At 44.5% G+C, this 26,078-nt stretch overlaps 1 protein-coding gene across 1 annotated transcript in view; it reads right to left on the reverse strand.

The window, feature by feature from the left end:
- The window catches only part of LOC126169258 (maltase 2-like), a 112,572-nt gene that overhangs the window by 56,729 nt on the left and 29,765 nt on the right, over positions 1–26,078 (reverse strand). The window contains exon 2 of the mRNA XM_049920626.1: positions 6,190–6,369. Coding sequence (XP_049776583.1) covers positions 6,190–6,369 — 180 coding nt within the window. The remainder of the gene's footprint in view (positions 1–6,189; positions 6,370–26,078) is intronic.

Here is a 26,078-nt window from a genome sequence, read left to right on the forward strand (position 1 = left end):
GACATGCTGGAAAATTGGCTCATGCCACAACTGGAGACCGACAGCGCCGACTTCATCTTTCAACAGGATGGTGCTCCACCGCACTTCCATCATGATGTTCGGCATTTCTTAAACAGGAGATTGGAAAACCGATGGATCGGTCGTGGTGGAGATCATGATCAGCAATTCATGTCATGGCCTCCACCCTCTCCCGACTTAACCCCATGCGATTTCTTTCTGTGGGGTTATGTGAAAGATTCAGTGTTTAAACCTCTTCTACCAAGAAACGTGTCAGAACTGCAAGCTCGCATCAACGATGATTTCGAACTCATTGATGGGGACATGCTGCGCCGAGTGTGGGAGGAACTTGATTATCGGCTTGATGTCCGCCGAATCACAAATGTCTGCACATATCGAACATTTGTGAATGCCTAAAAAAACTTTTTGAGTTTTTGTATGTGTGTGCAAAGCATTGTGAAAATATCTCAAATAATAAAGTTATTGTAGAGCTGTGAAATCGCTTCAATCATTTGTAATAACCCTGTATATATTATGACTTTTGAACACTATTAAGGTAAATACATTGTTTGCTCTCTATCAAAATCTTTCATTTGCTAACTATGCCTATCAATAGTTAGAATCTTTTATTCAGCTGGCAGTATTGGCGCTTGCTTCACTGTATTGCAGTAGTTCGAGTAACGAAGATTTTTGTGAGGTAAGTGATTCATGAAAGGTATAGGTTGTTGTTAATCAGGGCCATTTTTTTGTAAGGATTATTGAAAGTCAGATTGCGTTGCGCTAAAAATATTGTGTGTCAGTTTAGTGTTGATCAGAATAAGTAAAGAGCGAAATGTCTGAGTACGTTCAGTTTTGTTCAGCTGTTTGAAAATCAAATAATGTAAGAGGTTTATCAGCACAGTCATTTATAAATTTTTCCAAGGAGACGTTCCAACATCTCCCTGTAGCCACCGCTGAAGAATCTAAGAGCATGTCAGTTGATTCTGCCGTGATTTTCCGTAGAACTATTTTTAAGTTCGGAAACACAAAACTGTGGCCTGCCTGTCGCAGGCTTACGTGCCAACTTCCCATACAACATCCCTGGACAAAATATTAGTCACCCCCTTAAGGGAGTGTTGTGGTCGCTTTGGAGCGCTGTACATGGTACATCACTGGGCGAAATATTAGTCACCCTCTTAAAAGAGTGTTGGGGTCGCTTTGGAGCGCTGTACATGGTGCAAAACTGGTACCAGAACTTAACGGGGGTACCATCCCTGGACAAAATATTAGTCACCCCCTTAAAAGAGTGTTGTGGTCGCTTTGGAGCGCTGTACATGGTACATCACTGGACGAAATATTAGTCGCTCTCTTAAAAGAGTGTTGTGGTCGCTTTGGAGCGCTATACATGGTGAAAAACTGGTACCAGAACTTAAGGGGGGTAGGACGTCAAACGGGCTGACTTGGAGTAGGAGAGGCACCACTGAACATTTTAATTTCCACTGTCTATACTTTTACAAATAAATTCATAAAACTTTGTCAGCATGACCAGGAAGGATTCAGAATTCACACTCTTAGCAGTGGAAGTTCGAAAACATACGAAATAATTTTTTTTACATGTGAAATTTCTTCACTTTTTTCATTTGCTAATGGGAGCATTTGTTGCTGTAGGTACACTTTTCTTCATAAGTAAGAGAGATTCTTCGATGATTTTTGCACAGCATACAAACCATACATAAAGGTGTATGAAACTCTAGAATTTTCCAAATCTATTAAAAACTGTGGTAAAAATTGAGGTAATTAAGTATAAAATTTGTGTTTTTTCTAAACATGAAGTTTAAAATATAATAGTTCATTCGTTTTTTCATAAATTAAATAAATTCTAGAGTTTCGTACACCTGTGAGTATGGTATGTATGCTGTGCGAAATTCATCGAAGAATCTCTCTAACTTATGAACAAAAGTGTACCTATAGCAACAAATGCAGCCATTAGTAAGTGAAAAATTGATGAAATTTCGCACGTAAAAAAATTTATTTTGTTATGTTTTCTAACTTCCACTGCAATGGGTGTGAATCCTGAATCCTTCCTGGTGATGCTGACAAAGTGTGATGAATTTATTTGTAAAAGTATAGACACTGGAAATTAAAATGTCCTGTTATGCCTCTCCTGCTCCAAGTCGGCCCGTTTGACGTCCTACCCCCCTTAATGTGACACTACACTGCTGATCAGTCATGCCACTGAAGAAGTGTGTATCTAGCAGTCGACTATATAGAGTCGCTGCTGTAAGATGGGTTGTCTCGGAGACGTAAAAAACTAGTACACGGGAGTTCTCGTGTATGGACGTGCTCCGGATCACACGGTGAATGAAATTGGACGATTTGTTGCTGTGTCAAAGCAGACTACAAAGAACATTGTACTATTCGCAGCCCGTTAATACGACCTAAGAACAGTGGATGTAACCAACAGGGACTTGAGACGAATGTTCCGGCTTGTCAATCAAATTGGTTTCAAACCCTTCAGAAACTTTTGCCGTCAATGAAAGCAGATCCAACTCAACCAGTTTTTGAGCGAGCATTGGAATGGGAACTCGCTGCATTGGACATTTCGAGTCGAGCTTGTGACACAAGGCCCTTTCTCATATTGACAGATAAAGCTGGACTGTAAAACTACACAGAAAATGGACAGCAACTGATCGGAGGCTTGTAGTGTGATCTGAAAAGTCGTTATTTTTCCTCTTTTCAAATGATGCAAAGCGTCAAGTGCACTGGCGAACCAATGAGTGTTTTAACCCACTGTGTAGTTCAGACCGGAGATCACTATGCAATTTTTTCTGACACGCTTTTCGTGCCATGCTTGGGCTCACTCATTCAGAGTACAGTGAACATCAACCAGATTCTGTATTTCAGTATTCTAGGTGACCCAGACTTGTCCTTTCTTCTCCATCTTCATAATGAGTATGCTGTGGTCACTTCAGTTTTACAAGATGAGAACAGTGATGTTCACAGGGTAACAAGCATACACGAACACTCTGACACCATATCGCACTTCAACTTGACCGCTAAATCCCGGATCTTAATCTCACAGATATTCTCTGAGACTACACTCTGAGACAAAAAAAAAGCACAACACACCACGAATGAAGTATCAAAATGGGACGGAAATGAATGATTACAATTTCGGAAAGTTGGATGAGTTATTCAAGAGAAAGAGCTTCGCAAATTCAGCAAGTCAATAACACGTTGTTCCACTTGTGACGCTTATGCAAGCAGTTATTTGGCTTGGCATTAATTCACAAGGATCTTGTTTGCTTCCTCAGGGATATCGTGCCGAGTTCTGTCCAATTGGCGACTTAGATCGTAAAAATCTTGAGCTGGTTGGACGGCCCTGCCCATAATGCTCCAAGCGTTTTCAACTTGGGAGAGGTTCGGCAACCCTGCTGGCCAAGGTAGGATTTGGCAAGCACCAGGAAAAGCAGTTGAAACTCTTGCCAAGTTTTCAACTTGGGAGAGATTCAACAACCCTGCTGGCCAAGGTAGGATTTGGCAAGCACCAGGAGAAGCAGTTGAAACTCTTGCCAAGTTTTCAACTTGGGAGAGATTCAGCAACCCTGCTGGCCAAGGTAGGATTTGGCAAGCACCAGGAGAAGCAGCAGAAACTCTTGCCGTGCGCGGGCGGACATTATCTTGCTGAAATGTAAGCCTATCATAGCTTGCCATGAAGGAAACAAAACCGGGCGTAGAGTACCGTCGACCACTGTGCTGTAAGGGTGCCGAGAACGACAACCAAAGCGGTTCTGCTATAAAATGAAATGGTGAACCCAGACCATCACTCCTGGCTGTAGGGTCACATGTCAGGCGACAATCAGACGGCATCTCACCGCTGTCTGGGTGTCTCCAGACACGTCTTTGCCGGTCATCGGTGCTCATTTCGAAGCCTGACGCATCGCCGAAGACAACTCTACTCCATTCAAAGAGATTCAAGGCCGGACAGCGGTGGGACACCAGTCTGAATGTCGCCCGCCATACGGCACGACAACCAGAAGTGAAGGTCTTGAGTGATATTTCTTTTCATAGCAGGACCCTTTTGGTTGTCATTCGCGGCACCCACACAATACAGTGGTACGTCATTCTACTCCCGTTTTGTTGCCCTTCATGGCAAGCCATCCTCGGCTTGCATTTCATCATAATAACGGCCACCCGTATACGGCAAGGGTTTTTATTGTTTTTCTTTGTGCTTGCCAATCCAAACCTTGGCCTGCAAGGTCAATGGATCTCCACTCAACTGCGAACGTTTGGAGTATTATAGGCAGAGCCCTTCGACTACCTCGGTATTTTGACGATCTAAAGCTTCAATTGGATAGATTTTGGCACGATATCCCTCAGGAGGACATACAACTCTGTTAACAAATGCCAACTCCAATCACTGCTTGCATAAAGGCCAGAGGTGGACGAACACGTTATTGGCTGGCTCAGTTTGTGACGCTCAGTCTCTTGACAAATTCATCCAATTTTCCAGAAACTGTAATAATTCGGTTGTTTGTACATATACGAGGGTAATCCCAATAGTAAGGTCTCCTATCTTTTTTTATAAGTACAGAACTCTGTTTGTGTGGCAGTTGATCACACTGTCATGAATGCTTCACGCGCTGTGTGTAAACATGCGCACGCCGCGCTGAGGGTCTCAGTCTTGGCTTGGCAGCCGTTGAGAACGGATCTCCCGTTGATGTTACCGCCAAGTGCGAATTGCGCACAATTATTTGGTTTTTGAACGCAAACGGCACTCCGCCGATTGAAATCCATCGCCAATTGACGGAAGTGTATGGTGAGTCGTGCATGGAAGTCATAAATGTTCGTAAGTGGTGTAGAGAGTTTGCAGCTGGTCGGACCGAAATTCACGACGAACAAAGGAGCGAGAGACCGTCAATTTCTGAGGAGACAGTATTGAAGGTTGAGTAAACGATGCGTGAAGATCGGCGGATCACCCTGGATAATCTCTGCACGTTGGTTCCTGAGGTTTCCTGAAGCACCGCTCACAGAATTTTAACGGTAACACTGAACTACCGGAAGGTGTGCGCGAGATGGGTGCCACGCATACTGACTGAGGACCACATACGGCAACGAGTTGATGCTTCCCGCGCATTTCTTCACTGTCTTGCAGCCGAACAGGACAACTTTCTGCACTCAATGGTCACGGGTGACGAAACCTGGGCATACCACTTTACACCTGAGATCCAGCAACAGTCACGCCAGTGGCGGCATCCTTCGTCGCCAAAGCCGTGGAAATTCAAACAAACACATTCTGCCAGTAAAATCATGACAACCGTTTTTTGGGATCGGAAAGGGGTATTGTTGGTCGACTTTATGCCCACTGGGACCACAATTAACGCTGATTGGTACTGTGAGACTCTGAAAAAACTCAAACGGGCAATTCAGAACCGGAGAAGAGGAACGTTGAGCAAGGGCGTACACATTCTCCATGACAACGCTCGCCCACACATCGCTCGGCAAACCGTTGCTGCAACAGTTTCACTGGAACATAATCACCCACCCACCCTATAGTCCTGACTTGACGCCCAGTGACTATCACCTGTTCCCTAGAACATTTGGCTGGAAAGCGATTCAGCTCCGACCACGAGGTGAAAGAAGAGGTTCATAACCCTCCGAACAGCATGGCGGCGACCTGGTATGACATGGGCATGCAAAAACTGTCACAGCGTCTACAAAAATGCATCGACAGAAATGGTGATTATGTCCAAAAATAGCTAAATGTTCAAGCTGTAAACTGATGTAAACCATTGTAGAAATAAACAGGTCTATGTACTTATAAAAAATAGGAGACCTCGCTTTTGGGATTACCCTCGTACACATCTACCAATTTAAGTACCATTCAGATAACTCCTACATGGTGCCTCGTCGCTCTTTTTCCATTAGAGTGGCATGAGCTGGATATGGTGCACCTAAATAAATTTATGAACATTCTTCCTCGCCGAAGTGAGACAATTATACAGGATTAGTGGCGGTGTAACATGGAATTAACGTGATTTTTCCTGAGGGTAACTAATTCTTCGTCCACTGTGCTTAAATACATAAATAAATAATTTAATTAATAGATATAGCCACTGTTTAAGAACATAACATCAGATAACGATTGTGGTGATTACAGCGTAAGCAGAACGTAAATGTACAGGATTTCCCAGAAATGAGTCGACTGCTTACCCAGACTATGGGCTTTGTCCCTGAACTCATTGAAGTCGTCCATCGTGCCGAAGACTGGGTCAATCTCGAAGTAGTTGGAGATGTCGTAGCCGAGGTCCACCATGGGCGACTGGTAGATGGGCGACAGCCACACGGCACCAACGCCCAACTCCTGCAGGTACTCCAGCTGGTTGATGATTCCTGAAGCAGAGGCAGCTGTTGTAAGCATTTTGGCACTTTTCCATAGGCAGCTTCTGTCAGTTTTTATTAGTGTCGTGTTTCGTTGCGGACTAGTCATCATGACGGACGGACATCAATAGTACACGTTCTGTACCGTTACCCAAATCCAGATGCCTGTCTTTCGCAGACTTGTTTTTTTTCCTGTTGAACTACCCTTGAACGCTTTAAGTGCCTACTCATATTCCACCGCCAACCTTTCCTCGATTTTTTCGCTAATCGTAAATATAGTTTCACATTACCGCAGCACAGGACTGTTACTGGATTAAAAACTATTACTCGTCAAAAATAATGTTAGGTTTAAGTGGGTCAGTAGAGTATTGACCTAAGTAAGCAAGTGTCCAGGTTTCATCGCCTTTCGCCCAAACAATACCCTAACACGAGTGGTTTAGTTTTTCTTTTGCTTCCATATCTTCATCTGTCGTATACTCGATACAGCTAGTGCCCTACTTTTCACCTGAGATGCGAGAAACAACATCTTGTAGAAATTTTCTGGCACGACTTGGTGTTCGTCAAATCCAACACTACGAACTTCTGCTCAAAAAGAGAGAAATGGTTCAAATGGCCACAAGCACTGTGGGACTTAACATATGAGGTCATCAGTCCCCTAGACTTAGAACTACTTAAACCATCTAACCTAAGGACATCACACACATCCATGCCCGAGGAAGGATTCGAACCTGCGATTGTAGTTGCAGCGCAGTTCCGGACTGAAGCGCCTAGAACCACTCGGCCACAGCGGCGGCGAACTTCTGCTCTTGGAATTGTATAGGGGAGAATCATGCAGTATCGGCTGTCTTCCAGTACTGCCCATTACTGTGATTTCCCTTTCCGCATGCAAATGGTAGTAGTGTACAGTAAACAAAAGTGCATTGGGTCGAATATCTTCTTTCCCCCCCCCCCACCCCCCACCCGCCGCTTTAGCTCTTTTTCTGCTCTAAGTGCTTCATGATGTTGCTGTAACTCTCAGCGCACAGACGGTGTTTTGAAGCCAGTGGTAACCCTTTTTAAGGCAAGTAATTAATTTAGTTGTTATATTTCGGTTGTCTATGTTATGTCAGATATTACATCTACCAAACGTTTCATGGTAATTTCTATAAAATAAGGTTAAATATTACTAGATCCTGTTGGATGCTTGTCCTTCAGTACCGATCGCCAGATTGTCTCTCTATACCGGCCAGAAGTAATTTCAATTTTTAAATTATATTTTCTTCTTCTCACTCCTTTCCAGATTGAAATGGAGGAAAATAAGAAAAATTAAAAGGAAAATTGAATGGAGTGTGCATGAAAATGGCTGTGAGTAATGTTGTGTCTAACAAAATGATGCATGAGGGAGGCAGCTGAAGCGTTCTCAACAACTAGACGAGAAATACATCGCCACCAAAGAGAAGAGATTAAAAGCAATAAAAATAGTTTGAAAGAGAGTCGAAGAAAGCTGAACTTAGGTCAGGTGTTCCAAAATAAAATAAGACGCAAATGATGACCATGGAAAGCCAATTGCAAAGCGTCGAAGAAAACTGGAATTTGTTGGAAATAATGGGTCAGTAGAAGAGACTGAAAGGTACACTGTGTGCCTGAAGTCATCTGAAGAAGACTGGGTGCTGTGTACCAAGTCTAGAGGCTGTATGTGTAGATCAGGAGAACATTTTGTATATTACTTGCGATTTCTGTAAAACAATGATCTAAATATTGGGGATCTGAGATGAAACAGTGATAATAATTTCCCATGGTTATGTGCTCTATTATTATATAGCAATATCAGTGAAGTGTATCATTAACAACTGCTATTACCACAGAAGAGACAATGGCCCATACTGCAAGACACATTCTACAAGCCTTGTAATTGTATCTGTTTTACTTTTGATGTAATTAAATACTACAAATAAAAAACAAAAATTATTACACCGTGCTATTCATGGAACATGTTTGGATGTAAGAGAATAGTATATTAATATTCCGACTGATCACAACAGTTACTTAGTAAAATCAAAAAACTTAATCCGGCTTACACAGTAAACCCTATGGTAATCTTGTATCGGGGATACTATACAACTCTCCCTTACTCTGTGCGGTCTCTATCAACATACGCGTCGATATCCTGCTGTCATCACAGGAACAATCAAGAACACTCCGACTTTGTGATCGACTATTCCCAGCCATATAGCTCCCCCATTTACGCAGCGAGAATCTGCTCTCAGGCGGGAGTTCACAATAATAGCAGGCGATCCTTACCTTCCTGTATGTGACGGCTTTCCTGCATTCAATAAAGCACAAATGGCGCAGTGGATTAGAATCCAACACTCTTAAGGCGTTGTATTTCTTGAAGCAAAGTTTGTCCTGTACAAGATTACCGTTGGGTTTACTGTGTAATCTGAGCGGGAATTGCACACATTTAGTGGCATACCCAAATACAGGCAGTTCTAATAACCATTGTTCGGAAATTCACCCTTTTGGAGCTGCGGACATAAAATGGCAGCCAATCAGCAACGATTGCGCGGGAATCAGCACCGGTAAAGAGCTCTTAACAACAATTTTTGAAGCTCAACAGTCATTCACAATACAATAAGAAATTTTTGGTATGCAGCTTAATCATTCTTTCGACCATGTGGACTTTCTGCCGTAGTTAGAAGCAAAAATTGCGAGCATATGCAATAAAAAATGAGTTCCTAGAACAAAAATGTTTAAATTTAGTTTTCATTTTTCTTTTTCATCTAAGGCTAAGTATACAGTCACTGACTGAATACTTGTTAGAATAAAGTTCATTCTTGCATCATGCATCTGCAGAGCAAATACGAAGATCACACATCTCTTCAGGCGTCTTCCTTATAGATAAAAATAATCTGATTTTATAAATGGTCATTGAAGCTTCAATTTCCAAGATAACTAATTCCTATAGAATTAATTTATGCTAAAGAGATCCAATTAATTCACTGATATGGCTGTCAGGTCAATTACTACAAGTTAAGCAAAATATGCTACAGTGCGCATACAATTCTGAAAGAGATTTTTTGGAATGTGGTATGTGGACTTGGTTTTTCAGGCAATGAAACATTATTGTTTCCAAGTACGTGTATTGAACGACTAGAACTAGTAATACATGTTCTATGGAATCAGAAGATCTTTTCGACTGTGGAAGAAGGCCTAATAAAAACAGAGAATTGTCGTCGGGAACCGGTCAACAGCGAGTTGTTAGACATCGCCCAGACTTCCATTTCGAAGCAGCTGCGGCTAGTGGTGCATCTTGACAACTCCAAGACTCCAGCATAGTACTACTCTATGTCAAAGAGTTCTCCTGTCCTTACCCTTCTGTTCCGATATTCTTTTAATGATAAGTCCGAGAAGATGTGATTCAGTGTGCCGGTAGCCCTTCACGCTGTCATCTCACAATCAGTGTCGGATAGAGTGATCATGTGCGAGTGGGAATACGAGTGACTGGTAGTGGTAAACAAAAAGCTGAGATCAATAAAGTCAACCACCGAGGCGCATCGAACCTCACACCTGTCACGCCGATGGGAGGAAGTGTTGCTCACCAAGTGCAGAAAAGGACGTAGTCCATTGACATACACTATCATCTTCCAGAGTGACGATCCATCAACATGTAAATCCTGTGGAATACCACTTTCGTTGCTACGTATTTTTACTATTTTCCTGGCAAATTAAACCGTGTGCCGGACCGAGACTCCAATTAGGGACCTTTGCTTTACGTGGGGAAGAGCTCTCGTCCTCACAGCTTTAATTCCCCCAGCACCTCATCTCCTACCTTCCAAACGTCACAGAAGTTTCGCAGGAGAACTTCTGAGAAGTTTGGAAGGTAGGAGATGAGCTACTTGTGGAAGTAAAGCTGTGAGGTGGGGTCGTGTGTCACGCTTGGGTAGCTCAGTTTGCCCAGTATCTTTGGCACTGTCCTGTAGACATACACAACTGAGTTCCATACACTTTATTTGAAAACAACGCCGTAATGGCTTTATGAGGATTTATGTCTTTGAATGAAATGGATTTGGTGGCAGCCGTTTAGTGATGAACAAAACCTGTTGATGAACACTGTTAACGTTCATAATGAAAGTAGTAGACTCTTCTGTGATGTACTACACCTTACTTCCTTGAAAATGATGAACACTGTTAAAGTCCATAAGGAATGTAGTAGGCCATTCTGTGATGTACTGTACCTTACTTCCTTGAAAACTGAGCTCATAATGACAGTATTATGAGATGACTTGGAAGGGTCCACTGTACGAGGGTCACTCCAAAAGAAATGCACACTACTTTTTTTAAAAATCCGCCTTTTAATCTACATGTTTGGAAGTTTTACAGTGCGTAGATACTTCCTTTAGGAACAATATTTTCATTTCTCCACATAATTTCATCCCTCTCAACTGCCTTACGCCATCTTGGAACCAGCGACTGTATACCTGCAGGGTAAAATTCTGGACCAACCTGTTGGAGCCACTGTTTGGTAGCGTGCACAAGGGAGTCATCATCTTCAAACCTTGTTCCACGAAGAGAGCCTTTTAGTTTCCCAGAGAGATGAAAGTCACATGGAGCCAGGTCAGGACTGTAAGGCGGGTGTTTCAGTGTTATCATCCGAGTTTTGTGATCGCTTCTATGGTTTTTTGAATGGCTCTGAGCACTATGGGACTTAACATCTATGGTCATCAGTCCCCTAGAACTTAGAACTACTTAAACCTAACTAACCTAAGGACATCACACAACACCTAGTCATCACGAGGCAGAGAAAATCCCTGACCCCACCGGGAATCGAACCCGGGAACCCGGGCGCGGGAAGCGAGAACGCTACCGCACGACCACGCGCTGCCGACATGGTTTTTTGACTGACATGTGGCCGTGCATTCTCGTGCAAGAGCAAAACATCCTGCTTTTGCCAATTTTGTCTAACACGACTCAGTCGAGCTGTGTTTCTCCAGTGACGTCACATATGCACCAGAATTTATGGTGGTTCCACTTGGCATGATGTCCACAAGCAAGAGTCCTTCGGAATCGAAAAACACCGTGGCCTTAACTTTTCCAGCAGAAGGTTTTTTTTCTTTGGTGAATTTGCATGATGCCACTCCATTGATTGCCTCTTCGTCTCTGGTAAAAAATTATGGAACCATGTTTCATCGCCTGTCACAATTCTTCCAAGAAATTCATCTCCACCATTCTTGTACTGTTCCAAAAGCGCGCATACCGTTTTACTTGTTTCTTTGTGAGCCACTGTCAAAATCCTGGGAACCCACCTGGCACAAACCTTTTTTAGCGCCAACACTTTCAGTATTCTGCAAACACTTCGTTCCTCTATCCCAACTTAGCGTGACAATTCGTTCACTGTGATGCGTCTGTCAGCAGTCACCAATTCGTTAACTCTCTGCACATTGTCTGGAGTGTGTGCAGTACGAGGCCTGCCGCTGCGAGGACAATCCTCAATACTACCGTGCCCGCTTTCGTCACGTAACCTGCTTGCCCACCGACTAACTGTACTGCAATCGGCAGCAGCATTTCCATACACCATTTTCAACCTTTTGTGGATGTTTCCCACTGTCTCGTTTTCACAACACAGGAATTCTATGACAGCACGTTGCTTCTGACGAACGTCAAGTGTAGCAGCCATCTTAAGACATGCTGTGTAGGCGCCACTCACGGAAATAGGTTGAACTAAGTTTGAAAACAACCGGGAAGGATGTATTTACACACTGTAAAATTTTCACACATGTAGAATGAAAACTGTATTTTTAAAAAATAGTGTGCATTTCTTTTGGAGTGACCGTCGTATTAACAACTGCACGACTTCGCTCAGTGCCGAACCATAACACAGTAAATCATTTCTTCCAGTAACTTAGTTAATGCATGGGCATCATTTAAGCTATAATGGTGTTGACAATGACCGTAGTTTTGCAATTACATTCATACTGCGCAAGCCACCGTACAGCGCGATTAGGAGGGTACTCTGTACCCCTCCTAGTCATTCCCTCTCCTGTTCCACTCCAAATGAAGGGAGGGTAAAGCGATTTTCTTTATACCTCTGTACTAGCCCCAATCTCTCTAATCTTGTCATTGCCGTCCTTGTTCGGAACGTCCGCTGGAGACAGTAAACTTGTTCCGGCGCAGATGGTGCGTCTCTGAATGTCCTGAGTTGCATCTGGAGAAAACATGCCGTCTTCCCTCCAAGGATTCCCATTTGTTCAAAGAGAGTGTCCGCAACACTGGTGCTGATCGAATGGACCACTAATAAATTTAACATCGTACTTCTGAATTGCTTCGATGCCTTCATTTAATCCGATCAGACAGTAATTTTATCACCTCTGGTAATGTCTTCTTTTCTATGTAATTTACACACGTTGTTGGGACGATTTCTGTTTATATATATACCTTGTGAAAGCCAAGATCGCTAGATTTTAAGAGCCTTATTCCAGTTATTAGTTACGACAGAATCGATCTGTCATCTTCAGACTGGCATTACACTGCACGAAAAGAAAATAGGTACTCGGTAATCCGCACAAATACAATCATTTTTCGGATGACCCAAATTTTACAGAAACTTTTACATATATTTGCTTATATGTTTACATACACGTGTCGTCGACATTAAAAGAATAAAATGTAAATACATAAAAAAATCCACATGGTTTGTCATTTATAAAGTAGAATGCTTCCAGACGCGTTGTCAAATGAATAAAAGTTAAAAGTACAACATCCATAGCAACAATAGAGTTAAAGCTACACGCCACGTCAATGACCTCACGTGGACTAAACACTTTTCTCTAGTGAGGACTCGGATCAAAAAGTGGAGATTTTCTAAGGTGAAGAACTCACATGGGAAGAAATAAAAAAACACCTAGCAGTTAGAAAAGACTTGAAGAATGGTTAAATTAATGATTTAGTCGGCTGAAATCAGTTCGAAATTTTAAATTTATCATGGTTGTGTAGCCGAACGTTGCTTGAAGGCTCTGTAAAAGAACACGTCACAAATTCTCTGCTTGCTGCCGACTACTCCGATTGCTGAAGATCTAATTCAGACTGAGTTCCAAATGTAACAGGTTCTGTAGTGAATACACCGGTTCCCGTCAGATCATCGAAGTTAAGCGCTGTCGGGCGTGGCCGGCACTTGGATGGGTGACCACCCGGGCGACCATGCGCTGTTACCATTTTTCGGAGTGCACTCAGCCTCGTGATGCCAATTGAGGAGCTATTCCACCGAATAGTTGCGGCTCCGGTCAAAGAAAACCATCATAACGACCGGGAGAGCGGTGTGCTGACCACACGCCCCTCCTATCCGCGTCCTCAGTTGAGGATGATACGGCGGTCGGATGGTCCTGATGGGCCACTTGTGGCCTGAAGACGGAGTGCTTTATTTTGGTGGGGAATTTTTGTGGCACTCTATGCATTAGTTGAGAGCAGACATCCTCTGAAGTGTACTCGGAGTTAACACGACGGAGCTTCATTACCGCTTTTTGTCTGCGACACGCAAATTTTCGGCAGATTATGCCAAACGTAACTTCGAGGACACCTAGCGTGTGAAAATACTGCTTGTGTGACGCAGCGCGACTTTGGCCCGACTGTGTCGCGTAATCTACGAAACTTATCACGATTGCTGTCTTCCTGTATGAATGCGGAAGGAGCTGCCAGCTTATGTAAAGGACAGGTGTCACGGCTGGAGTGTAGCTGCGTATATCGCATACAAGAGAAATCGCACGAAGCCAACAAAAAGTATTTTCGGATCATCTTCTGTGTCTGTTATTTACTAGCTCCTTCCTGCCTCGCGTTGCTGGAGATAAGTCTGATTAAATTGAAAAGAAATAAAAGAGAAAGCACACAATTCTAATATGTATGGGGATTGGATGTAAGCTCTAGTGTCCCTCTACCCTGTCTCTGTCCGTCTCTCTCTCCTCCTCCCACTCTCTTTGTGCATCTCCTCCTGCTTTCCCTTCTCTCTGTCCATCACTTCCTCCCCCTCTCTCTGTCCATCTTCTCCTCGCCCCATCTATCCAGCTCCTCCTGCTACCTCTCCCTCTCCATCTACCTCTCCCTGTCTCTATGCATCGCCTACTCCCCATTTTCTCTATCCAAGTCCTCCTCTCTCCCCCCCTCTCCATCGCATCTTGCCCTCTCTCTCTCTCCCTGTCTCCGTCCATCACCTCTTCCTCCCTTTAGATGTCTATCTTCTACCATCTCGCTATGTTCTCCTGCCCATTGTCCCTACCCACATTCTCCTTTCCGCTTTCTATGTATCTCTTCTTCCCTCCTCTCTCTGAACTGAGTATGGTTTATTGTTATTGTAAAATCAGATTCTATAGTAGTATTCTGATCATAGCCAGTAACCATTAAATACAACTGTTCTGTTTGCTAACAACATTTTGCTTACTCCTGGAAATTGAAATAAGAACACCGTGAATTCATTGTCCCAGGAAGGGGAAACTTTATTGATACATTCCTGGGGTCAGATACATCACATGATCACACTGACAGAACCACAGGCACGTAGACACAGGCAACAGAGCATGCACAATGTCGGCACTAGTACAGTGTATATCCACCTTTCGCAGCAATGCAGGCTGCTATTCTCCCATGGAGACGATCGTAGAGATGCTGGATGTAGTCCTGTGGAACGGCTTGCCATGCCATTTCCACCTGGCGCCTCAGTTGGACCAGTGTTCGTGCTGGACGTGCAGACCGCGTGAGACGACGCTTCATCCAGTCCCAAACATGCTCAATGGGGGACAGATCCGGAGATCTTGCTGGCCAGGGTAATTCACTTACACCTTCTAGAGCACGTTGGGTGGCACGGGATACATGCGGACGTGCATTGTCCTGTTGGAACAGCAAGTTCCCTTGCCGGTCTAGGAATGGTAGAACGATGGGTTCGATGACGGTTTGGATGTACCGTGCACTATTCAGTGTCCCCTCGACGATCACCAGTGGTGTACGGCTAGTGTAGGAGATCGCTCCCCACACCATGATGCCGGGTGTTGGCCCTGTGTGCCTCGGTCGTATGCAGTCCTGATTGTGGCGCTCACCTGCACGGCGCCAAACACGCATACGACCATCATTGGCACCAAGGCAGAAGCGACTCTCATCGCTGAAGACGACACGTCTCCATTCGTCCCTCCATTCACGCCTGTCGCGACACCACTGGAGGCGGGCTGCACGATGTTGGGGCGTGAGCGGAAGACGGCCTAACGGTGTGCGGGACCGTAGCCCAGCTTCGTGGAGACGGTTGCGAATGGTCCTCGCCGATACCCCAGGAGCAACAGTGTCCCTAATTTGCTGGGAAGTGGCGGAGCGGTCCCCTACGGCACTGCGTAGGATCCTACGGTCTAGGCCTGCATCCGTGCGTCGCTGCGGTCCGGTCCCAGGTCGACGGGCACTTGCACCTTCCGCCGACCACTGGCGACAACATCGATGTACTGTGGAGACCTCACGCCCCACGTGTTGAGCAATTCGGCGGTACGTCCACCCGGCCTCCCGCATGCCCACTATACGCCCTCGCTCAAAGTCCGTCAACTGCACATACGGTTCACGTCCACGCTGTCGCGACATGCTACCAGTGTTAAAGACTGCGATGGAGCTCCGTATGCCACGGCAAACTGGCTGACACTGACGGCGGCGGTGCACAAATGCTGCGCAGCTAGCGCCATTCGACGGCCAACACCGCGGTTCCTGGTGTGTCCGCTGTGCCGTGCGTGTGATCATTGCTTGTACAGCCCTCTCGCAGTGTCCGGAGCAAGTATGGTGGGTCTGACACACCGGTGTCATTGTGTTCTTTTTTCCATTTCCAGGAGTGTATATATGTGTGTGTGTGTGTGTGTGTGTGTGTGTGTGTGTGTGTGTGTTTGTCTCCAAACGTTTATTACCATAACATGTAAAAATTAGAAGTAAGTTGGTCGAATAATTTTTTATATTTTTCGTAATAATGTTTCCACTTTATATATTACACACACACATACATACAGGGTGTTTCAAAAATGACCGGTATATTTGAAACAGCAATAAAAACTAAACGAGCAGCGATAGAAATACACCGTTTGTTGCAATATGCTTGGGACAACAGTACATTTTCAGGCGGACAAACTTTCGAAATTACAGTAGTTACAATTTTCAACAACAGATGGCGCTGCAAGTGATGTGAAAGATATAGAAGACAATGCAGTCTGTGGGTGCGCCATTCTGTACGTCGTCTTTCTGCTGTAAGCGTGTGCTGTGGACAACATGGTTTATTCCTTAGAACAGAGGATTTTTCTGGTGTTGGAATTCCACCGCCTAGAACACAGTGTTGTTGCAACAAGACGATGTTTTCAACGGAAGTTTAATGTAACCAAAGGACCGAAAAGCGATACAATAAAGGATCTGTTTGAAAAATTTCAACGGACTGGGAACGTGACGGATGAACGTGCTGGAAAGGTAGGGCGACCGCGTACGGCCACCACAGAGGGCAACGCGCAGCTAGTGCAGCAGGAGATCCAACAGCGGCCTCGGGTTTCCGTTCGCCGTGTTGCAGCTGCGGTCCAAATGACGCCAACGTCCACGTATGCGCCAGAGTTTACACCTCTATCCATACAAAATTCAAACGCGGCAACCCCTCAGCGCCGCTACAATTGCTGCACGAGAGACATTCGCTAACGATATAGTGCACAGGATTGATGACGGCGATATGCGTGTGGGCAGCATTTGGTTTACTGACGAAGCTTATTTTTACCTGGACGGCTTCGTCAATAAACAGAACTGGCGCATACGGGGAACCGAAAAGCCCCATGTTGCAGTCCCCTCGTCCCTGCATCCTCAAAAAGTGCTGGTCTGGGCCGCCATTACTTCCAAAGGAATCATTGGCCCATTTTTCAGATCCGAAACGATTACTGCATCACGCTATCTGGACATTCTTCGTGAATTTGTGGCGGTACAAACTGCCTTAGACGACACTGCGAACACCTCGTGGTTTATGCAAGATGGTGCCCGGCCACATCGCACGGCCGACGTCTTTAATTTCCTGAATGAATATTTCGATGATCGTGTGATTGCTTTGGGCTATCCGAAACATACAGGAGGCGGCGTGGATTGGCCTCCCTATTCGCCAGACATGAACTCCTGTGACTTCTTTCTGTGGGGACACTTGAAAGACCAGGTGTACCGCCAGAATCCAGAAACAATTGAACAGCTGAAGCAGTACATCTCATCTGCATGTGAAGCCATTCCGCCAGACACGTTGTCAAAGGTTTCGGGTAATTTCATTCAGAGACTACGCCATATTATTGCTACGCATGGTGGATATGTGGAAAATATCGTACTATAGAGTTTCCCAGACCGCAGCGCCATCTGTTGTTGACAATTGTAACTACTGTAATTTCGAAAGTTTGTCTGCCTGAAAATGTACTGTTGTCCCAAGCGTATTGCAACAAACGGTGTATTTCTATCGCTGCTCGTTTACTTTGTATTGCCGTTTCAAATATACCGGTCATTTTTGAAACACCCTGTATATAGTAATTATCTTAAAAACGTATAGCCTATGTCCGTCTGGATGTTCATTTGAGTATCGTGTAAAAATCTGAAGTAAATCGGTGAAGAACTTTCCGAGATTTTTGGTAATAACGTTTCTACTTTTTATATTACCCAGTTGGTTCAAAAATGGCTCTGAGCACTTTGGGACTTAACATCTGAGGTCATCAGTCCCCTACAACTTAGAACTACTTAAACCTAACTAACCTAAGGACATCACACACATCCATGCCCGAGGCAGAATGCGAACCTACGACCGTAGCCGTCACGCGGTTCCAGACTGAAGCGCCTAGAACCTCAGGCCACACCGGCCGGCTTACCTAGTTGTTTATATATTACAAATATTAAAAATAGACATATAAAAAGCACATGTATTTAAGTGCAACGTTGTGTCAAAATTTCAAAGCAATCGCTGAAGTACTTTTGGAGATACATGATTTTGAACAAACGAACATTTACATTTTTATTTATACAGATCATTTTTCCCTGTTTCACAGGTAGTAATTTTACTGTTCGGACAGTACTTTTGAGTCACTAATGAAACACCATAAGCGCACTTTGTCTCATTGTCATAATATATAACATTCAACTATTAGACAGTGTGTGCGAACAGCTCAAACGCCAACGATATTGTGAGCCTCAATAAACCGTTGCGCTGCCAGCACAAGGAAATACGTCATTCAAATCAAATCTCACCACTGTTGAATGCTATACTTCGTTACTGCTTTGTGCAGAACGTAATCATCACTTATATCACGAAAATTCGGAACATATCTACACATACGGTGTTACTAAATAGATTTGCGTGAGCACTGAACGATATATTCAAAATAAAATCAGATTTATTGGTACAAGATACCTTATAATCACGTGACTTGTTTGCAGGGACGATTTTACGAGGGTTCTTCGGAAAGTAAGGTCCGATCGCTTGCGAAATTAAAACCACAGTGAAAATCCAATGAAGCTTTACATAGTTGAATTGGACAGCGTCTCCAGTATGCCCGGCGATCGAGTCGCGCCCCTCTGTTCAGTTCTAACAAGGGAACCTCCCCATCGCTCCCCCCTCAGATTTAGTTATAAGTTGGCACAGTGGATAGGCCTCGAAAAGCTGAACACGGATCAATCGAGAAAGCACGAAGAAGTTGTGTGGAACTATAAAAAAATAAGCAAAATATACAAACTGAGTAGTCCATTTGCAAGACAGGCAACATAAAGCATAAAGGATAATGTGAGCTCAGGGCGCCTTGGTCCCGTGGTTAGTGTGAGCAGCTGCGAAACGAGAAGTCCTTGGTTCAAGTCTTACCTCCAGTGAAAAGTTTACTTTCTTTATTTTCGCAAAGGTATGATCTGTCCGTTCGTTCATTGACGTCTCTGTTCACTGTAATAAATTTAGTGTCTTTGTTTTGCGACCACACCGCAAAACCGTGCGATTAGTAGACGAAAGAACGAGCCTCTCCAATGGGAACCGAAAACATTTGACCGCAAGGTCATAGGTCAACCGATTTCTCCACAGGAAAACACGTCTGATGTATTCCATACGACACTGGTGACGGCTTGTGCGTCACATGACAGGAATATGTTGTCGACCCACCTAACTTGTACACTTGGCGAATGGGTAAAAGGATTCTTCTACCTTTCCCGATTTAGGTTTCTTGTGCATGTGATAATCACTCCCAAAAAAGTGATCGCATCGGACGAACGGACGGACAGATAATCATTGTCTGAAAATAAAAAATTAAACTTTTCAGACGAGGGAAGACTTGAGCCAAGGACCTCTAGGTCCGCAGCTACTCATGCTAACCACGGGACCACGGCGCTCCTGAGCTGACACTCTCCTTGATGTTGCATATCTTGCACATGGACTACTCAGTTTGTATATTTTCCTTTTTTTTTATAGTTCCACACAACTTCTTCCTGTTTTCTCGATTGATCCGTGTTTAGTTATTCAAGGCCTATCCACTGTGCCAACTTATAACTAAATCTGAGGGGCGTGCGATGGGGAGGTTCCCTTGTAAGAGCTCAGTGAATAGTGAGTAAAGAAGGCTAGAACAATAGTGTCTCCCGCCATGTATGAGCGCCTGTGAGAGACTTAGCCTAATTTCAAGCAGCCCACACAACTTAATTGTCTTGCATTTCCTTCTGAATGACAGTTCTCGGCCGCACCTTGAAGCGACAGTTAGAACGGACCTGCAGCGTTTTCGATGGGAAGATCACCTACCATACATCCCGGACTGGGCTCCCTCTGATTTTCATCTCTGCTCGCATGAACCATTAGTTACGAAGACAACATTTTGGCGCAGACGAAAAGCTGTACATCAGCCTAGAGAACTGGCAGAAAACTCTGGCGGCTGACATCTATTACTAGGTAGAGATGGGGGATCCGCTCTTGAACTAATTCATAGAGTTCAATCTTTCAAAGGAGTGAACAATCAGTGATTCAGAAAAAAAGAACGGTAGCTCCAAACGTTTCCCACGGCAGAGAGAGAGAGAGAGAGAGAGAGAGACGGAGCATATCAGCAGCGCCTCTACTGGTCAGAGCACAGTGCACGCCACACAACACAGCCAGCGCCGGCCTCTGCCCTGCTTCTACCTTGGCTGCCTGCATTGTGCAGTGCCCCATTGGATTTTGTGTTTCACATATGCCGTGCCGTCTCTGTGCGTCGTCTGCCGCCTGCAGTGTCTGGCGCAGCGTAACTTCGCATCGCTCTCTGTCGGCGATCGTTTCAGTCGCACGTCCTGCCCTCTGGGCAGTTGATGCGAGCAACAGGACAGAGAGCCACCTAGCGGATAACATAGGAACTACTTGCAAAAACCCGCTCGCAAGGGAACGAACTATTTGTCTCGGAGCGGGTGAGTTCACCGCTACCTCCACCCTCGGAACTCGCCCGCTCAACGCTCGCCCCACCGTCTCGACTCTAGCCAGAGCGTTGAGCAAAGCTACTCAGGTGTCACGGCTGGTCTCTGCGGTCTCAGCTCACGCAGTAATACAGCTCGCGGATCGACCTACTCGACTCAGCGCCTCTGCATCGGAGTCCGTCTCTACTGGATATTGTTCTTCGTAGTAATACCGCTATGTATATTACATTATTATGTTATGTATACATCATTTGTTTTTATTTTATTTTTATTTGTTTAAACTGATTAGATTAGGTTCCTGATGACTCCTCTTACTATAGGATTTTTATTATGGACACTCGAATTTACGCTTTAATTACGAGCGAACCGATAAACGTATCGCAAAATGTGATACAACAATATTTTCCTTGTTTTATTCTGCGTAAGGCTATATGCAGCACTTTCGTTTTACAGTCAAATTTATATTTTTTTTATTCTGGTACGGATTTTGCGATTTTAGGTGTCTTCGGAAGGAAACGTTCACTTTAAAAATATATGGCTTGTGATTTATTTGTATGAGGTTAATGAAATTTTAATACATTATAGCCAAATATATTGTTAATGTAAATCTCAAGTTACAACATTTTCCGATCACCCAAAAAACCACGATAGTGCAAAATAAATCAATAATCAAAAACTTTGTCATATCGTGGAAATTTCAATAAACAATACAAAACTCTTACTCATTATCTGTGTTACTTCAAAATAGGATCAAATAAGATCAAAATACAGGTATAGTACTGGAATAAACCAAGTTTAAAGGGCAATGTGCCTTCCATTTATTTTCTATTGTAAATGAGTGGTGAGTCATGAAAAAGACCTAATTCATTTCAGGGAGTGAACAGTTCTGATCCAATCTCTGAAAAGAACAGTTTTGCCCATCTCTATTACTAGGTACTGGGAAGTTGGTACAATGCTACGACAAATGCCTCGGTCGGAGCAGCGACTACATAGAATAGTAGCTGGTACGTGTAGCTAACTGTTGCAAATAAAACATTTATGATTTTCACTGTGATTTCCATTTCTGGGGGCCGTACCGCACAATAACCCTGAGTTCGGTGTGGGGCGGCGTTGAAGTGGGTGGACTGCTGCGGCCTGTTGTGGGGTTGTGAACCACTGAGGGCTACGGCAGGACGAAGCCTCTCCTTCGCTTCTACGTCCCCGGTTCAATACAAAATACGTGAATAAAAATTAATTCATAGTTCTTGGTTCGATAGCAAATGCATTAAGAAGAAAGAAACACATATGTAGTGTAGGGACTTTAGAGCAAGTCTGGGCTGCTATGAGCCAGCTTCCAGGACCAGAGACCTATAAAACGACAAATAATGCACAGTGACAATAGCAGATACACCTCCCGGTATTGTGTCTAGCGTGGGGCCTCCGTCACACGACTGCCAGTAGCTTTTATTTTTATTTCTAACTTAAAATATCTGTATAGTGTACGGGGTACTTAAGGTTTCTCAAACAACTGTAACAACTGCCAGCTAACTTCCTTACACTGTCTCTCTTATCTAGCGCAGACAACCAAAACTTCATAACATTTTATCTTCGTGGCATCCGTAAATAACAGACAGTCTGTGAGTTCATCCCCACTGATGGTTCCAGTTTCCGGCGGTGCTTTGTAATTCGATGTTTTGAACGTAGTAATGCCTGCTCGTAAATCATAGTGACAACAGAATTGTACGTTGCCTTGTCTAATGATCTATCGCTTACGGTAAGTCTGATCCTGACCATTTCTCTCGAGGTCTTTACGGTGGCAAGATTGTTGGTGTCTTTTATTTCTGCAATCGTTTATATAGACCACGGTCTTCTCTTCAAAGAGATGGTTGTATTGAAAAATGTTATCATATTCCACTTCCATATGTTCGCATGTTCTCAGAACATACGGCACTGGCTTCTGAAATATATTTCGATATTTGTCCTATGACATTAGCTGCTTAATGCCATACGTATACTTCCAAATCTCTTCCTTTATTCTTCAAACTGCTCATTTCACAGGATAGTTCACGGGTGATTATTTATAAATCTTATCCCACACGATCCAACACCTTATCCACAAATTCTGCCGTGCCAGCAACTCTTTATCAAGAACCATTTTCAGCACAGTATGGTTAGAAAGACGCGATTTCTATCAAGGAAATCCTTCCCTCGGAAGAAATTTCTACCAGGTATAATGACGCTTATAATGCAGCTTTTGTTTGTACATTCGTTCGGTTATTCGGGCACTACTTACCGCTGCACCTACCAATGGACATTAATGTGGGTTGAGTCCCCCATTCGCGCTTATGACTACTTGAACTCTGCTGGGAACACTTTCAGTAATGTGTCTGAATGTCTGTCGAGGAATGGAAGACCATCCTTCCACAACAGCCGAAACCAGAGAAGGTAATGATGGCTCTGAGTACTATGGGACTTAACATCTGAGGTCATCAGTCCCCAAGAACTTAGAACTACTTAAACCTAACTAACCTAAGCACATCACACACATCCATGCCCGAGGCAGGATTCGAACCTGCGACCGTAGCAGTCCCGCGGTCCGGACTGTAGCGCCTAGAACCGCACGGCCACCGCGGCCGGCTGAAGGTAATAATGTTAGAAGCTGGGGTCTAGAGCGAAGTCGACGTCCGAACTCATCCAAAAATCGTTCCATATGGATCAGATCGGGACAATGAGCAAGCAGTAAATTTCAAAAACGTTACCTCACACATGCAGCGTTATGAACGAGTGCATCCTCATGCTGATACAATCATCGTCTCCGAGCTGTTCCTCTACTGTATGCATTATACAGTGCTATAAAATGTGTCCACATCCTTTTGCATTTTGTGTTCTCTTGAGCACCGTAAGAGGACCACACCCCAATCACGAAAATTGCGCCAATAGTGTATAGCTATATCCTTCGTACTTCACAATTGGTGCTATCTACTGAAGCGCCAGAGAAACTGGTATAGCCATGCCTATTCAAATACAGAGATATGTAAACAGGCAAAATATGGCGTTGCGGTCGGCAACGCCTGTGTAAGACAACAAGTATATGGCTCACTTGTTAGCTCGGTTACTGCTGCTACAATGGCAGGTTATCAAGATTTAAGTGAGATTGAAAGTGGTGTTGTAGTCGGCCCACGAGCAATGGGACACAGCATTTCCGAGGTAGTGATGAAGTGAAGATTTCCCGTACGACCATTTCACGAGTGTACTGCGAATATCAGAAATCCTGTAAAACATCAGATCCTGCAAGAACTGGACCAATGATGGCTGAAGAGAATCGTTCAACGTGACGGAAGTGCAATCCTTCCGCAAATTGCTACAGATTTCAATGCTGGGCCACCAACAAACGTCAGCGTCCGAACCATTCAACGAAACATCATCGATATGGGCTTTCGGAGCCGAAGGCCCACTCATGTATCCTTGATTACTGCACGACACAAAGCTTTACGCCTCGTCTGGGCCCGGCAACACCGAGATTAGACTGTTGATGACTCGAAACGTGTTGTGTGGTCGTACGAGTCTCGGTTCAAATTGTATCGAGCGGATGGACATGTACGGGTATGGAGTCAGCCTCATGAATCTGTGGACCCTGCAGGTCAGCAAGGAATTATTCAAGCTGGTGGAGGCTCTATAATGGTGCGGAGCGTGTACAGTTGGAGTAATATTGGTCCCCTGATACGTCTACATACGACTCTGACAGGTGACACGTGCGTAAGCGTCCTGTCTGGTCACCTGTATCCGTTCATGTCCATTCTACATTCCAACGGACCTGGGCAGCAGGACAATGCGACACCCCACAATTCCAGAATTGCTACAGAGTGGCTCCAGGAACACTCTTCTGAGTTTAAACACTTCCACTGGCCACCAGACTCCCCACACATGAACATTATTGAGCATATGTGAGATGCACTGCAACGTGCTGTTCAGAAAAGATCTCCATCCCCTTACGGATTTATGGACAGCCCTGCAGGATTCATGGTGTCAGTTCCCTCCAGCCCCATTTCAGACATTAGTCGAGTCCATGCTACGTCATGTTGCGGCGCTTCTGCAGGATCGCGGGGGCCCTACACGATATTAGGGAGGTGTACCACTTTCTTTGGCTCTTCAGTGTATATGAGGGCGGGCAACTTTCTTCAGGAGTTCGCCAAACCCAAAGCCTTCCTTCGGACTGTCGCTGGGTATTCATCACTCCGAATCACCCATTTCCAGTCATACGCTGTCCAGTACCTTCGCTCTTTACTCCAACTCAAGCTTCGCTTAACGGTGACTACAGAAATTTTTCGTTTATGAGGAGCTGCTCAATCATTGTACCCCAACATTTTTAACTCCCTATTCACAGACATGTGCTAGCTGAACTGTTGGTACCACTTTGGAACTCATGAGAGATGTCTTTCGATTATTTCACGTAATTTTTTTTTCCAACCATCCTCCGCAGTGCTAGATCGTCCCTGTCCTACGAGAGGTATGAGTGGTCTTTGTTTAGCTGTGGTTGTTTTTTCGCGTTTCCACTTCACAGTCACATCATCAATAGTCGAAATGGGCAGCTTCAGAAGCAATGAAGTGTCACTGAAGGATTTCTCGTTCAGATGACTTCCAATGATTAATCCATGTTCGAAGTATACCACTGGCCATTAAAATTGCTACACCATGAAGATGACGTTCTACAGACGCGAAATTTAACCGAGAGGAAGAACATGCTGTGATATGTAAATGATTAGTTTTTCAGAGCATTCACACAAGGTTGGGCCGCCGGTGCGACACCTACAACGTGACGACATGAGGAAAGTTTCCAACCGATTTCTCATACACAAACAGCAGTTGACCGGCGTTGCCTGGTGAAATGCTGTTGTGATGCCTCGTGTAAGGAGGAGAAATGCGTACCATCACGTGCCTGACTTTGATAAAGGTCGGATTGTAGCCTATCGCGATTGCGGTTTATCGTATCGCGACACTGCTGATCGCGTTGGTAGAGATCCAATGACTGTTAGCAGAATATGGAATCGGTGGGTTCAGGAGGGTAATACGGAATTCCGTGCTGGATCCCAACGGCCTCGGATCACTAGCAGTCGAGATGACAGGTATCTTATCCGCATGGCTGTAACGGATCGTGCAGCCACGTCTCGATCCCTGAGTCAACAGATGGGGACGTTTCCAAGACAACAACCATCTGCACGAACAGTTCGACGACGTTTGAAGCACCATGGACTATCAGCTCGGAGACCATGTCTGCGGTTACCCTTGACGCTGCATCACAGACAGGAGCGCCTGCGATGGTGTACTCAACGACGAACCTGGGTGCACGAATGGCAAAA

Source organism: Schistocerca cancellata, chromosome 1 (genome assembly GCF_023864275.1).
Source record: "Schistocerca cancellata isolate TAMUIC-IGC-003103 chromosome 1, iqSchCanc2.1, whole genome shotgun sequence".
NCBI classification, from domain to species: domain Eukaryota; kingdom Metazoa; phylum Arthropoda; class Insecta; order Orthoptera; family Acrididae; genus Schistocerca; species Schistocerca cancellata.